This window comes from Rhinolophus hipposideros (assembly GCF_964194185.1).
Source record: "Rhinolophus hipposideros genome assembly, chromosome: 2".
In the NCBI taxonomy this organism is placed as follows: Eukaryota; Metazoa; Chordata; class Mammalia; order Chiroptera; family Rhinolophidae; genus Rhinolophus; species Rhinolophus hipposideros.
In genome coordinates, this window is record NC_138048.1 from 87,552,245 (window position 1) to 87,568,067 (window position 15,823).

The window sequence follows — 15,823 nt, forward strand, 5'->3', positions numbered from 1 at the left end:
TGTGTTATACTGTCACAAGTGAATCAGAATGACATAGAAATACTGGAGATTCAGAACTTTTACCATAATAGTTGTCTCAGATAAACAAACAAGCAACAACAACACACACAGAAATATATATATATATATATATATATATATATATATATATATATATATATATATATATATATATACATATATATACACACACATACATATACATATACATATGTGTATGTGTATATGTATGTGTGTGTATATATATGTATATATATATTTAAAGAATAATTGAAGTATTACAACTTGGAAGATTCTATGCTTCCTACTTTGAGTACAAAGATAAACAAGGCAAGTTCTCTACTCTAAACTCAGAGTCAAGTGGGAAATGCTTGTATGAGCAGTTATAAAACAACATATCTGCATGTCTCATGGAACTTTGCAAAGGTCAATAGAAGGAAAAACTTCTTGTCTAGGCATGAGACCTGTGGGAAGAGTTTTCAAATAGGTGAACTCTGCTATGAGTACTGAGAGGGGAGTAGAGTTGGTCAAACAAAAGAGGAAATCTCATTATAGGCCACAGGAACAGACACAGGGACACCCCTATTAGAATCAGAGAACCGCAAGTAGTTTAGTAAAGCTGTGAAGTCAGGTCCACACATGGATTCATGAAAGAAAAGTTACCCCAAGAGGTGAGTGGGAGCCAAACCATACAGGACTTATAATGTTGGAATTCCAAGAATCAAAATGACATGTTTTCCAATCTTAATTTTGTAACATGTGGATTATGGTCCTAGGTGATGAATTAAATAGCTGAGCCAAACTTTCCCATTGTATGAAGATAAAATAAGTGGAAAAGGAATAAGCAAAATTGTCTATTTTCAACACTGAATTATCCTCCCTTGTTCCTGAAAGGGAATTATATTTCCCAGAACTCCTTGCCAGATTAAATTATGCCACAGAGAGTCACTCTTACAAGACTGAGAGGGCAGAAATAAAGGAAAAGCCATTATTTTCTTTGGACCACTGTGGACATTAACATAGACATCAATAAACATGTGACTTTTCATGCCTCTGATTTTCCTGGTGAGAATTACCACTGCAGTGATGCAGGCAGCTGGAGTTATTGGTGGCTTTCTTTCACCCCCTCACACTAAATGTTGTCTATCTCAAATTCCATATTCTTATTCTTTCTCTATTGAGATACTTATAGTAGTATCTATATTTTAACAAAACCATAATTGATAGAGAAGTCTAGAAGGAAGTCTCAGAAAGAAGAACATTTTAGGATGTGCTGGAATTAGACCAAATGACCTGCTTAGATTTAGAGATAATAATGGCCATCACTTCTCAGCCTTTGGTTAAGATCAAGTGTACAGATAGCAATGGCCTCATTGCCAATGTAAAATGGGATCTGTTAATTCTTGCAATGTAGTAGCAAAACAGTTGTTAAATTTAACACCTGTAATAGTTCCTATTAAGGAGAGAATTTTGAGAGACCAAATAGATATAATAAAATATTATGGTGAAACTGATGAGTTTAACCACTGACTGCACTTGGAAAGTTACTGAAAGAAAAATTACACTCTCATGGCTTTGGTTTATCAGCTCAAATCACAATCAGTAAAACAGATACCCTCTAAACCTTTTCTAAAAGAAGTTTCCTATCTGTTACATCTCTGTCTGAAAAAAAAACCATAGGTTGATTTTGCAAATTGTGGAATTACAGTGAAACGTGAAGTTACAGTCCTACCAGACATCTTAGTTGAAAGTTGAAGCTTGGATTAACTTTAAATGTATGTGATATTCTCAGTATTGGATCAGAAACATTTGTACGGATTTTGAATACCCTAAAATCCTAAATCCTACTAATCCTCCCCTAGCAGAAGCAATAGCAACCAGCCTCAGCAGTAGGTGCATTTAAAGAAGATGAGATGACAATTTCCCCTGCTATTGTAAAGAAAGAAAGCCAAAGGCCTAGGGAAATAGTAATACTGGATCTAATTTAATATTGTAACTCACCCTCATACTGTGTACTTCAGCAAACTTCAGAGGATATTTTCTATGCCAAGACATTGAGAAACATATTAGTGAGAGGAGCCTTAGCATCTTAATAAAAACACCTATGTTGGTAGTCATCTGCTGTCCAAAAATGACAGTGGAAGATTCTGACATTGACATGGACATTCTGATTTCAATAGGGATGATGAGACCCCAAAGTGTTGTAGACAAAGAGTTCATTAAATATCAAATACAAGCTTTATGTAGCTAACGAAATGAACAACAGTGTTGAAACATAATCTCAGAAGTCTCTAGCAGTGACTAAACGATGATGTCTGGAAGACTGAAATGTAGGGCAAGTGGTGAAGTCTGAGTTAATCTGTATTGTTTTGCCTTCTCACCCCATTACCAGAGCTAAGCAACTTCAGAGACTCAGACTTTTTTTTTGGACGAAGGAAAGTCAGAGTGCCCTCATGGGATGCCCACGGAACACTGTTACAAATCAGTACTGCAAGTCTGTTTCTTAGCATTCCCAAAGAGAGCCAAGACCTTTGGCTTGGATGACTTTATATTGGGGAAAGGGGAATACCCACACTTTGGACGCTGGTTCTGAAATAATATTAATTCATGGGGACTCCAAAGCAACTGTGGCCATCATGTAGAGTGGGGGCTTACGGATATCAAGTATGAAATCGTGTTTTAGACAGATTCCATATTAAAATGGGTCTGATGGGTCTGAAAATCCATGCTGTGTTTATTTTCCCAATTTCTTTAAAAGAATAGTAGAAATAGACATACTTGATAACTGATAGTGTCCTTACATTGGCTTCTTGTTCCATCAATTGAGAGATATTGTGGAGGTCAGGACCATGTAGATGCATCTGAAACTGCTCCTCCCTACTGAAATAGTAAAACAAAAGCAATAGCACATCCCAGGGAATCACAAAGATCAATGCCACAGAGACTTGACTAATTCACAGGTTGATGATTTCTGTTATAAGACTAAAAGTGACAGAGCTGCTCTCCTTGACCGAATACTAGCCAGGCTCCTTTCTCAACTAGGCCTCAACCTTGCCATATAAAAACTACAGATTCTTAGCACAGATTTCATTCACTCTCTTCTCCCCACATAAGGACACTTAATTCAACACTATTAGTTTCTAACAAATTTAAGCACAAGGTCCCATCCCTATGATGACCTGACCCCTATGCCGCCTTAAAGTGTCTGCTGAGAAAGCTCAATACTGCCCCCAATATGTACTGTTTGTTCTGGCCAACACCTCACAGACCAGCCCTTGATTATCTTTTCGTACAGAATTTAGTAAAGAGGGCTTACAATAGTGAATCCTTCCTCTTTCCCTGTAAGATATATGTGTATCTCTTACAACTCAGGAGTGTCTTTCTCAAGGCCCTGATTGCCATTCCTTTGGAATGTAACCATTAGGAAGAACAGGCCTTCTGTCTTCCCATCTACGAGAGAATAGAATCCTAATTTCCAACTAGCAGATACAGCTGACATAACCACATTTGTACTAACCAACCCTTTGTCTTTTTTTACTTTCTACCTCTTGAGCCTTCGCTTGTTCTCTCTCTTACTCCAATTCTCCCTTTAAAACATCTGGTCACCTCTGTACAAATCAAAGTTGAGTTCAGGTCGTGCTGGACCCTCCTCCCTATTGCAATAGTATATTACTGATTAAAATCTGTCCTTACCACTTTAACGAGAATCTGGCTTTATCCTTTGACTTTATCAAGTGGTAACTCCAATTGCGGTTGCTATTCCAATTATGAACTCTTTAATGGAGCAAATCAACACAGCCTAGGATGCAGCTAGAGATTTGAGTTTTTTTCTTTCTCTACCAGTTAGCAAAGAAAGCAGTAGACTATCACTGTCTTGCTTCAAGTCTCTGGGAACTCTTCTGCTTCCTCCATAATCTAGTATACAAAGACCTCAACTGTGTCTATATGCCACAGGACAGCATATTGGTTCATAATACTGTTTCATCAAGCTTACAGATCTGGTGATTAGAAAATAACAAATCCCATACATACTATGGTCAGTCAGAAGTGGGACAAAGGATACATGGTAAACCTCACGGAAATTTAGGGACTTGCCACTCTGGTCAGTTTCTAGGCATTCAGAAGTCAATGGCTTATTGTGGTACTCTCTCCAAAGTTAGAGAAAGTTGCTTTATCCTGCAACCCTCACTAAAAAAGAGGCACATCGCTTAGTGACCCGTTCACTTCAGGCCATGATGGCAAAATACTCACAATTGTTTACTGAGTAAGCTTACTCCTCAGCTTGCTGGTTTTGAGTGGGAACTAAAGGCATGAGGCTCTGCATCAGTTTCAAGGCTACCCTGCAAACTGCTCTGCCGCAGAACAGATCCGGTAGTGATCAAAGTGTCTTGGATCTAACTATCTATCTATCTATCTATCTATCTATCTATCTATCTATCTATCTATCTGTCTATTGTCCATCTACACTACCTACAGTCATACTCATATATATTTAAGTGTTATATATGTATGAGTATATGTGTATATATATGAGCATAAATATATATAAGCATATATAGAGAGGGTGTCAAAAATGTATACACATTTTAAGAAAGAGAAAAACTATTAAAATTGTAATACTCAATATGTACCAATAACAAAAGATGAATATAAGTCATGTTCAACTTCTGCAATTACAAGAGGTTCTCAAAGTGGTTCCACCAGCGTCCAGACACTTCTGATTACGGCAAATTACTGCTTGAAAATAGATAACATGTCTTAAGGTGTGTATACATTTTTTTGGCACCCCCGGTATATGGTATATAATGGTATATACACCCTCCCCCCAACCACACACACACATACACACAGCTAAGTCAGTATTCCCTTTGTGATAAAATATACTGTAGGACCTGGGATTTTTCTGTGCTCTTCTGCTCCTTCTTTTACTCCAGTTGCTGTAACTGTATCTCTTCTTTCTTCCTTTACGTACAACCCCTGTCTATGTAACCATACTCTAGATTTACCAAAAGAGAACTGGCATCAAGAAATTGTCATTAAAATGTTAATAACCACATCTTTACATTTTAGCTTTCATAAAATTTATCATTTTACTCTTTTTTGTTGTTGTTCAATTTGAAAATTTCCTATTTTTTTGCAGAGTTCTAACTGAATTGTCATTTTTCCTTACATAAACTATTATTCCTGCATCCTTCCTAGGTTTTTTAAAAAAGATACCTATAATCTGAGTGTTTATTGGTCTGACAAGTTCACTGAGGAGAATCCCCTTTAAGAGCTCTGGGTGCAGTAATCCTCTGAGATGCCTGAAGGAAGAAAGCAGAGAAGAGTCTGGGTAGCAATAAAGTCTCTGCAGGAAGTCAGGCCAATCTCAGGGGAAGTCCTGGAGTGCAAATTTCTTCAACACAACTGAATGTGATATGATTTCACAAAATGTACTGAATGCTCAGTGTGTTTAAAGCATGATAGAAGCAACATGCCTGTAATACAGTTTCCAACCCTTTTGGACTGTTGGTAAAAATTGACATTCACATAAATAAGATCTAATAAAAGGCAGAATAAAGAGAGATCTTGAATAGGGTGCTCGGGTAGGAAGACAAGGAAAATTGATTCTAACTGACCGACACGAAGGAAGTCTCTCTTTTTTTCTTAAATTAAAGTTTATTGGGGTAAAATTATTAGTAAAGTCACATAGGTTTCTGGTGTACAATTCTGTAATGCATCATCTATATATCACATTGTGTGTTTCCCACCCAGAGTCAGTTCTCTTTCAAATACTATATATTTGATTCCTTTTACCCTCATCTACCACTCCTCTTCCCCTTCCCCTCTGGTAACCACTAAACTATTGTCTGTGTCTATGAGTTTTTGTTTCTTCATGTGTTTGTCTTGTTCATTTGTTGTTTTCAGTTTTATATACCACATATCAGTGAAATCATATGGTTGTTGACTTTTTCCGTTTAGCCTTAATAACCTCAAGATCCATCCATGTTGTCTCAAATGGCACTGTTTCATCCGTTCTTATAGCAGAATAGTATTCCATTGTGTATATATATCACATCTTTATCCAACCATCTATTGAAGGACACTTTGGTTGTTTCCATGTCGTGACCACCGTAAATAAAGCTGTGATGAACATCGGAGCACATATATCTTTACGGATAAATGTTTTCAGATTTTTTGGATAGATACCCAGGAGAGGGATTGCTGGGTCATATGGCAATTATATCCTTAATTTTTTGAGGAACCTCCACACTGCCTTCCATAACGGCTGACCAGTCTGCATTCCCACCAACAGTGTATGAGGGTTCCTTTTTCTCCACAGCCTCTCCAACACTTGTTACTATTTGTCTTGTTGATGATAGCCATTCTGACTGGGGTGAGGTGATATCTCATTGTGGTTTTTATTTGCATTTCTCTGATGATTAGTGATGTGGAGCAATTTTTCATATGTCTATTAGCCATTTGTATATCCTCCTTGGTGAAATGTCTATTCAGGCCCTCTGCCCATTTTTTAATTGGAATGTTTGTGTTTTTGTTGTTGTTGTTGTTTATGAGTTGTGTGAGTTCCTTATGTATTTTGGATATCAGCCTCTTATCAGAGGTTCGGTTTGCAAAAATCTTCTCCCATTTAGTTGGTTGCCTCTTTATTTTGTCGATGTTATCTTTTGCTGTGCAGAAGCTTTTTGTTTGATGTAGTCCCATTCATTTATTTTAGCTTATACTTCCCTTGCATTTGAAGTCAAATTCATAAAGTCCTCTTTGAACCCAAGGCCTATAAGTTTAGTATGTACGTTTTCTTCTATGCAGTTTATTGTTTCAAGTTTATTATTTAGGTCTTTCATCCATTTTGAGTTAATTTTGGTACACTGTGACAAATGAAGTCTAGTTTCATTCTTTTGCACATGGCATTTCAGTTCGCCCAGCACCATTTATTGAGAGTCTGTCTTTTCTCCATTGTATGTTTTTGGCTTCTTTGTTGAAATCTGTCCATATTTATGTGGGTTTATTTCTGCGTTCTCAATTCTATTCCATTTGTCTGTATGTCTGTTTTTCTTCCATTATCATACTATTTTGATTATCATTGCCCTGTAGTACAAACAGAAGTCAAGGAGTGTGATACCTCCAGCATTGTTTTTCTTAGGATTGCTTTGGCTATTCGGGGTCTTTTGTGGTTCCATACAGAACTGATGATTTTTTGTTGTATTTCTTTAAAAAATGCCATTGGGGTTTTGTTGGGGATTGCATTAAATCTGTATATTGCTTTGGGTAATATGGCCATTTTAACTATGTCTGGTCTTCCAATCCATGAACCGAATGTCTTTCCATTTCTTTGTGTCTTCTCCAATTTCTTTTAAAAATGTCTTATAGTTTTCAGTGTATAAGTTTTTCACATCCTTGGTTAAGTTTATTCGTAGGCATTTTATTCCTCTTGCTGCAATGCCAAAGGAATTGTTTTTTATTTTGTTTTCCTGAGATTTCATTGTTAGTATATAGGAATGCAATGGACTTTTGTACGTTGATGTTGTAGCTGGCAACTTTACTGTATTAATTTATTGTTTCTAATAGCTTTTTCATGGAGTCTTTAGGGTTTTCTAGATATAGCATCATATCATCTGCAAAAAGTGACAATTTAACTTCTTCATTCCAAATTTGGATGCCTTTTATTTCTTTCTCTTGCCTGATTGCTCTGGCGAGGACTCCCAACACTATGTTGAAAACAGAGGTGATAGGGGACAGCCCTGTAGTGTTCCTGAACATAGAGCAAAAGGCTTCAGTTTTTCAATTAATTATGAGAGTAGCTGAGGATTTGTCATATATGGCCTTTATTATGTTAAGGTATTTTCCTTCTATAACTATTTTATTAAAATGTTTTAATCATAAATGGATGTTCTATCTAGTCAAATACTTTTTCTGCATCTATTGATATAAACATATGATTTTTGCCCTTTGTTTTTGTTTATGTGGTGTGTCACATTGATGGATTTGTGGATGTTGAACCATCCTTGTGCCCCTGGGATGAACCCCGCTTGGTCATGATGTATAATCTTTTTTATGCATTGTTACATTCGATTCACTAGAATTTTGTTTAAGATTTCTGCAGCTGTATTCATCAGAGATATTTGTCTGTAATTTTCTTTTTTTGTTTGTTATCCTTACCAGGTTTGATATCAGGGTAATGTTGGCATCATAAAATGAGCTAGGGAGTAATTGTCTCTTCTTCAATTTTTTGGAAGAGTTTGAATAGCACGTATTAGATCCTCTTTGAAGGTTTGGTAGAATTCACTACTGAAGCCATCTGGCCCCAGACTTTTGTTTTTGGGAAGGTTTTGGATGACTGATTCAATTTCGTTACTGGTGATCGGTCTACTTAGATTTTCCAATTCTTTGTGATTCAACCTAGAAAGACTATATGTTTCTAAGAACTTGTCCATGTCTTCTAGGTTATTGAATTTGGTGGCATATAATCCTCATGAAGGAACTTTCTGATGGGTGCTCTATTTGATCTCAATCTGATAGATCTGAAAAATTATGAGTGTTTAAAAATTTTAGATGTAGTGAGAAAGGTGCGACTATTTAATCAAACGTCTGAAGAAAAGGAATATAAAGGTGTTTGTGAAAACCATTTTATCTGGAAGCCAACTAACTCTGGGGCTATGTGGTTGAAATTATACTGGGAAGCTCTGTTGAGTGGTGCATTGTGAGGAGCTGTTTTCAGAATATAGGTGTCCTATTCTTTCTTTATAATAATATTAACAAGCAGCTTAATATATTCTAATTAGCCAACAGCAAAATAAATGAGGTGTATATGATATATATGTATCATGGAATATAATGATCAAATAAATTACTTAAAACATTTTTTTTTAAAAGCATTGTGGGCACTGTGAAACATTGAGTGAGCTAAATTGACAATAATCTATAATTTTCTAATTCATGTATTAAAAGATCCAATTATTATTCTGTATTTAGTCCAATGTCTCAGACTAATGCTATCCAAAATAAATAATGTTATGATGTGGACATATATTTAGGAGTTGTTATTAGATTTTTCTTAAGTTAAGAAGTTAGTTACAGTCAAAATAAGTGATAAAAGACATCATGTAATCAACTACAGATACAGTGATGATAGATACATAGATTGTAAAATACTAAGAGCTCATAATATGTACATTCACTTATATATAACTCATTGTCTCTATTTATATGGAGTATATATATCTTATTTATGTCCATATGTAATCCATGTCTAAATCTGTATTCATATCCATATCCATGTTGATATTTGTCTGTACAAAATTTTTAGGTATTTTCCCACAAATTTTACCTGGAGATGATTTTCAATATTTATTTTTTTAAGTATAGCCAAGGTTCAGTTCGCAGTATTTTTTCATATGATTATATCTGACTGTAAATTCACAAAAATCCATTGATGATATTGACAATTTTATGGACACATATATAAATACAACAATATTTATTTTTTTAATCTTTGCCAGATACAGTATCTTCCATCTGTTTACCCATTCAATTCTTATTAAAACGTGTAAGTAGTAATATATTCTCAGATTTTCAGTTGAGTATATTGATGTAGGAGAGGTTAAGAGACTTGTTCATGTCCACCCAGGCAACAAGTGTTGGATGTGGGACGCAAGCCCAGGTCTGACTTTGGAGCCAGGCATAACTCCTAATATATTATATTAGCAGCCAATATATTGTCCCCAAGTGGCCATTATTATGAAAGGCTCATTGAAGGGAAAGGGTGACTGTGAATACAGTGGAGAAGGATCCCTCAGTATTCAGAGAACTTTCATTCGTGTGAGACTGAGCAGAAACCTAACTCTGAGGTCACCTTGGGCAGGGCCAAGGGTCTACTGGAATGGTGTTTCCCCTGGTCAGCTTCATTTCCCTGCCCATTCATGCTACACCTAGGTATACGTTCAAGTAACAAGCAAATAGCATTACTTATTGGTGCCTAACGGCTGTCCCAAAAGGACGTGAGGAGTTAGACTTACAAAAAGCACACACCTTCAGGATATGACTGCCATAATTGTCACCAGAGGAGTAGAACTCATGCATGTGAGAGTGAAATGCAAATGCTTAGGTCGCCTGACAATCTTTGAGAGACCAGCTATAAGGATGTTCCATGTTTACATTGTGGACACACCTCCCCCCCCCCCACACACGCAGACAGCTCTATACACTGATTGACCATGCCTCAACATGGAGGATGTCCCCTACCTGCTCCTCTGTGTGATTACAGAAGGTTGGGGAGACTCCTACCCCAGTGGCCCATTTTCAGTTCTCTTTATTTCTGCTGAGTATTAAATCATGTTTCCCCATCGTTCTGCTGGGTGTGATTTTTTACAAGCACTCCAACCAATTAACAATGTGACTTTGAAGGAATCACATAAATATCAGGCCTGCTAGTTTTAAATGTTTACATAGAAAGGTGATATTCAGGTCATACCATTTATTTACTTAGTTTTAACATAAATTTTAAATAAACTTAGCATTTCTGCAATGTATGATATAAAGTAGGTGTCAACATTTTTCCCATAAGTAACTTATGCTAATGGAGTTGGCCCTCTGGCTTTAAATCAAAGTTAAGTACAGAAAATACAAGATCCTCTTTCAAAACATAAATCACTAGACTCAAGTATTTTATCCTCAAAGAAGGAGACTGTTTAGTTTCAGATAAATATTTTTAAATGATAGAGAATGGTACTATATTATACAAATTAAAGACAGAAATTCAGTTATGAAAATAGTAAATTGTAACACGTATAAGAAAATAATAAGTATGATATTTTTAAGGCAATTTTATAATTACACAAGTTTTTAGAGTATACTACAAAGTGTAATACATAAAACAAAGACTAGGAAGTCATCAATGTGCCAAAATATTGCCTGGTGTTTCTGTATTCCGAACTGAGTAACCAGGGTTTATTTAAATTATTTACATATTTAAGTCATGTTAGACTTCTGCAGTTCTTTGACTCTCTTCCCTTTAGTAAAGTATGATGAATTAGAGCAGTAGCTTAATGGATATATATTCTCAGATAAGCTTATTCTCTATATACTGACTCTATACCCTGAAAGTAATTTTTGATGTAAATTTGAAATATTAAATGATATGGAGGAATAAATTCTCTGTATAAATAAATTCTCTACATAAATAAATAAATTCTTATTCACTCTGGAATTTATATCCCTTGATGTACAGGCAAAATTGTGTCTTGTATCTTAATCCATCATACAAGTATCTATCACCTAAGGAAAAAACAATGATTGAAGTTCTAATGATTCAAAATTGAGAAACAGTGTCTATGCCATTGACTGTACCCAAATTAGAGTTTTGCATATGAAGTGTGGTTATTTGGCAATTTGGAAATTTAAATGATCATTGGGCTTCAAAATGTTCATCCTTTGGAGAACAATGTATCTTTGAGAAGACCATGGAAGCAAAAAGAAGTAAGCAGGGAGAGAAAAATCAATGGCAAATGCAGAAAAAGGAGAAGAAAAGATAATAAAAGTAATATTAAAAAAATAGTGTCTAGGGCTTCAAATCTAGGGCTTCAAACTTTCCCAATGCAACCAAGGAAAACCTTACAATCTGGTATAAGGGTGGAAAACACATTTCACAAGTGCATATAATCCCAAACTTGTGATAAATCTGAGTGTTTGCTGAGCTCATGTGCAACCTTACAGATCTTTCAGGATAATGCTGAACAATCCATCAGTGTTGGCACTGTAGTTCCCTATATTTGATATTCTTATTCTAGGAAATAATTCTGCATCACAGACTAGTTTACAGTTTATTCTATCCAATGACTTTCATTTATCTTCATCACGGAATTATTAAAACTTTGAATTATCATCCTTTATCTCAAGCTCAAATTGATTGGTTAGGCACAAAATAGGACCAGATGGCATTAAATTCAATCAAAAAGTTGTAAAGGTTTTGTTTGTTTGTTTGTTTGTTTTTTTTCTTTTTCCTCTGGCATTGGGGACAGGGAAGAAGGATTTGAAAAATTTCAGCTACTTCATCAATGGGTGATAGACTTTATAAAGGTTTAGAAAAGATGCCGTATTATATGGTAACCTGATGTATGTAGCAAATAAATTATTTTTTTCTTTAAAAATACATAGTGAGGACTTTAAGGTAAATCTACATTTTTCTTCCAGAGGAGAGCATGAAAGAAAACAACAGATAAATAATCACAAAGATAAATTATTCCTGACAAAGACTAAGTCACAGGAAACCCATGAACTACAAATTATGTGCATTACTGGATCAAAGCAACTGAAACCTGCAGAACTGCAATACTGTGATGTTAGGACAGTATGATAGGCAAGAAAGGACAGTGGAGAGCCCTGAAGGAGGTAGATCCTACAAAAAGATAATGAATATTTACCCGAAGAATAAAAGAGCCTCACCATGATCAAAGACTCCCAAGGGCAGGGAACATAAGAAGGCTGGATTACTGAAAGAAATAGCTAAACAAACTCAGAAATCACCCAGGCAGGCCCAGAGGTAACTGAGCTCTGAAAGAACTTCAAAGTGGAGTATAAGACTGGAAAGCATGGCTGTATCCTCTGCTAACAACAGTCAGTGATGGACCAGAGGACTCAGGAGGGCTGGAGAGAATTAAAAAGTGAGAATTTATAAAAATACAGATATATAAACATATATAGGTGTGTGTGTGTGTATATATATATATTATATAAATTTTATATATAAAAATTTTATATATATAATATATATATATATAAATTATATATATATTTTATATATATATAAATTATTTATATATATATATAAATATATAAATTGTAGCAATAAGAGTCTTTGAGCACAAAAATTGAAAGAAAAATAGTCTTGACCCTACTTCTCTTCCCCAGCACATCCTTAAAATAGTTTGTCCAAGAAAAGTCATCTCATTCAATTAGAAATAATACAATAGTTGTATATATAAAATATTAAGGCAAAGTACTATGTACTCTAAGAAGAATAGTAAGTCTCCAATGCATGAAAAAAACAAACTGGAAAAAGTTGCTACGAAGTAGATAAAATACAAAGAGTGCCAAAAAAAATGTATACACATTTTAAGAAAAGAAAAAACTACTGCAATTGTAATACTCAATGTATACCAATAAAAAAGGATGAATTCAAGTCATGTTAGACTTCTGAAATTACATGTGGTGCTTAAAGTGGTTACCATCAGCATCCAGACACTTCTGATTACGGCAAACTACTGCTTGAGCAAACTTGATACAAGTAGCCACTTGTATGCATTTTTTGGCACCCCCAGTATATTACACAATATTGTAAAATAAATTTTTAAAATAACATAAGAAGAAACATCACAAAGTAGAAATACACAAATTCAAGGAAGATATAGGTAGATTTTTGGAGGAGATCGCTAGGCAAAAAGGATCAGAGCTAAAAACTGTTACTGGTAGAAAAAAATTCATAAATAAATGACAAATTAAAATAAACTCAAGGTATTATAATAGAAATGGCAAAAACAAACAAAAGGAAAGAAAAATGTAGAGAAAGATTAAAAAGTACTAGAGAGAAAATGGCATCATTTTAGAAGACATACAAAGGTGACTGTGTGTTATATAAATCAAAACAATGAACCAAAATTAATATTTAAAATATGATTCAACATTAACTCCTAAAAATAGTCCTGTGAAATTGACCCAAATCCAACAAAATATGTGCTAATGAACTTACTAAAACTGATTAAATCATTACTAAGAAAATGAAAATAAGACATGTATTGCACTTATTCAGAGCTACATTAAATGACAGAAGAGTGTAAAACAACAACAACAAAAATCAAAAAATAAAACAAGGAGAGAGATCATAAGCCAAGTGTTTTAATAATCAGGTTGATTGTCCTTGTTTTATCTTTTTTTTTTTAACCCCTGCAGCAATTTGCTGCAGAGAAGGTTAGAGAAGATAATGTATGGTTTCATTTCTAAGTAATGAGCCTCACTCCAGAAGAACACCAGGTCTTTGAGGGCTAGCCATGGTCACCTGGGGGACAACCCAGCCAGGCAGCAGCTCACCTGTCTCCTGGAAATCACGCATGTCCTGTTTCCTTGTCTTTTTACCAGTGACCTTTTCCCAAATATTTCAGTAAGGAATCATTTTCATGTCAGAATACAAGATATTGCATAGAATTCTTTAAGCACGGTGCTGCTCAACCCTACATTTCATGGAGGTTATACTTTAAAATGCTTCATGCTGGCAGCATCCATGCCCTGAAACTCAGAGGAAGGCTTTATTATTTTTTTCAGCCAGCATTTTTTGTCTTTTAATATTTAAAATCAAAACTACTGTCTACTTCCTCCATATTCATTCTGTTATGCATCGGAATTAAGGAATAGTTAAAATATATACATGTACATATATATAAAGATTTTAATATCAGCAAGCAAATTTAAAGAGCAAAACTTCCCAGACAGTAGAAAAAAAATTTTAAATAATAAAAGAGATCATTCTTTTCTCCCGATTAAACTTTTAAATATTCAGAGTCAATAAATTCTCTACTTACCAAATTTGTTACAGTTTTCAGTTGTGTGTTCATCCAGATTAGTCTCCATGGCTCCTCAATATTGTCCGGGAGAGGTGTGTGAACATAGTATGCCCCGAGGACACCCACCAGCAGAAGCAAAATAGTCTTTTTTCCCATGACGTTTCCTTTCTACTTGGGCAGCACAGCAATATGCTTTGGAATAATAGTCAGACTGAAATTTCATACCCAGTTTTTCAACCTATAATAAACTGTTATCTAACTTCCTGAGTACAAATTTCACTGCTCAGTGTGTTATCTTTTCATTGGCTGCTCATAAATAGACAGGGAAAAAAAAAAGCACAACAACAACAAAAAACCAACTATGCAACAAACGGCACTTACTGTCTGCAAGTTTTGTCATGTTCACATTCTTACTATGTTGCTAGGAAGTCAGTAAACAAACATTTATTGAATAATTACTAGGTACAGAATACTTTTTAAAAACAGGGCATAGAAAAATACAAGAAACATCCCAGTTTATGTTTCAAATAATGAATCTCAGAGAGAAGGAAAAGTATTTTTAAGGCTAAGAGCTTTTACAAATAAGGTGAATGTGCTCACTTGAATTTCATATTATGATAATATTTTGTCGTGCTACAAATATCAATGAATAATACTGATGATGTTAAAATTAAACAACAATCGTGGAGCTAGCTAACAGTTTTTGAGCACTTCCTCTGTACCCCACACAGTGTACTAAAACAATTAAATCTTAGTTAATCCTCAATGGGGTTATTGTCATATGAGGGAGAAATAAAGTGAGACTGAGGAAAATTTGGAGAGTTGCACAAGCTCATTCAGTAGTATGGAGCAAAACCAGTGCAGTCCTCCATGAGTGTTTATTAAAACTCCATTTGTCTCAGTTCTTTAATTAGTCTCAAATTTCAGATAAGAAATTAAAATAAAAAAGATTAAGTAATTTTTCCAGATCATACAAAATCAAGTATCAGTGTCACAGACACTGTTCACTGAATATCCATGCGCCCATATAATTTTCAGATTCCTTCTCTTGCAGTTAAGTGAGGTTTTGGGATTCGTGCTGGCCAAAGGGATCTGGTAGAAATCAACGTGTGTCACTTCCAGACAAAAGTAGTTAAAATCCACAAGACCTGGAAACGATCTTTTGAAATGATGGCATCACAAAATATAGATAGTTTGGATTAAGTGACCCAAGGATTCAGTTGCTCAAACTCCGTAAGAATTTTCTTGAGGAGCAAGAAAATATTATGCCAAGT

General features: G+C 34.9%; 1 protein-coding gene across 2 annotated transcripts in view; it reads right to left on the reverse strand.

Moving 5' to 3' along the window:
• AADAC (arylacetamide deacetylase) overlaps nt 1-14,837 on the reverse strand; it is a 30,789-nt gene extending 15,952 nt beyond the window's left edge. Inside the window, exon 1 of one of the 2 annotated variants that reach the window (XM_081029292.1) lies at nt 14,568-14,837. In XM_081029292.1, coding sequence (XP_080885418.1) covers nt 14,568-14,705 — 138 coding nt within the window. In that variant the 5' untranslated portion in view covers nt 14,706-14,837. Of the gene's footprint in view, nt 1-2,778; nt 2,878-14,567 lie in introns of those variants that run through there. The other variant, XM_081029293.1, reaches the window with a different exon arrangement.
• Nucleotides 14,838-15,823: the final 986 nt, after the last annotated feature.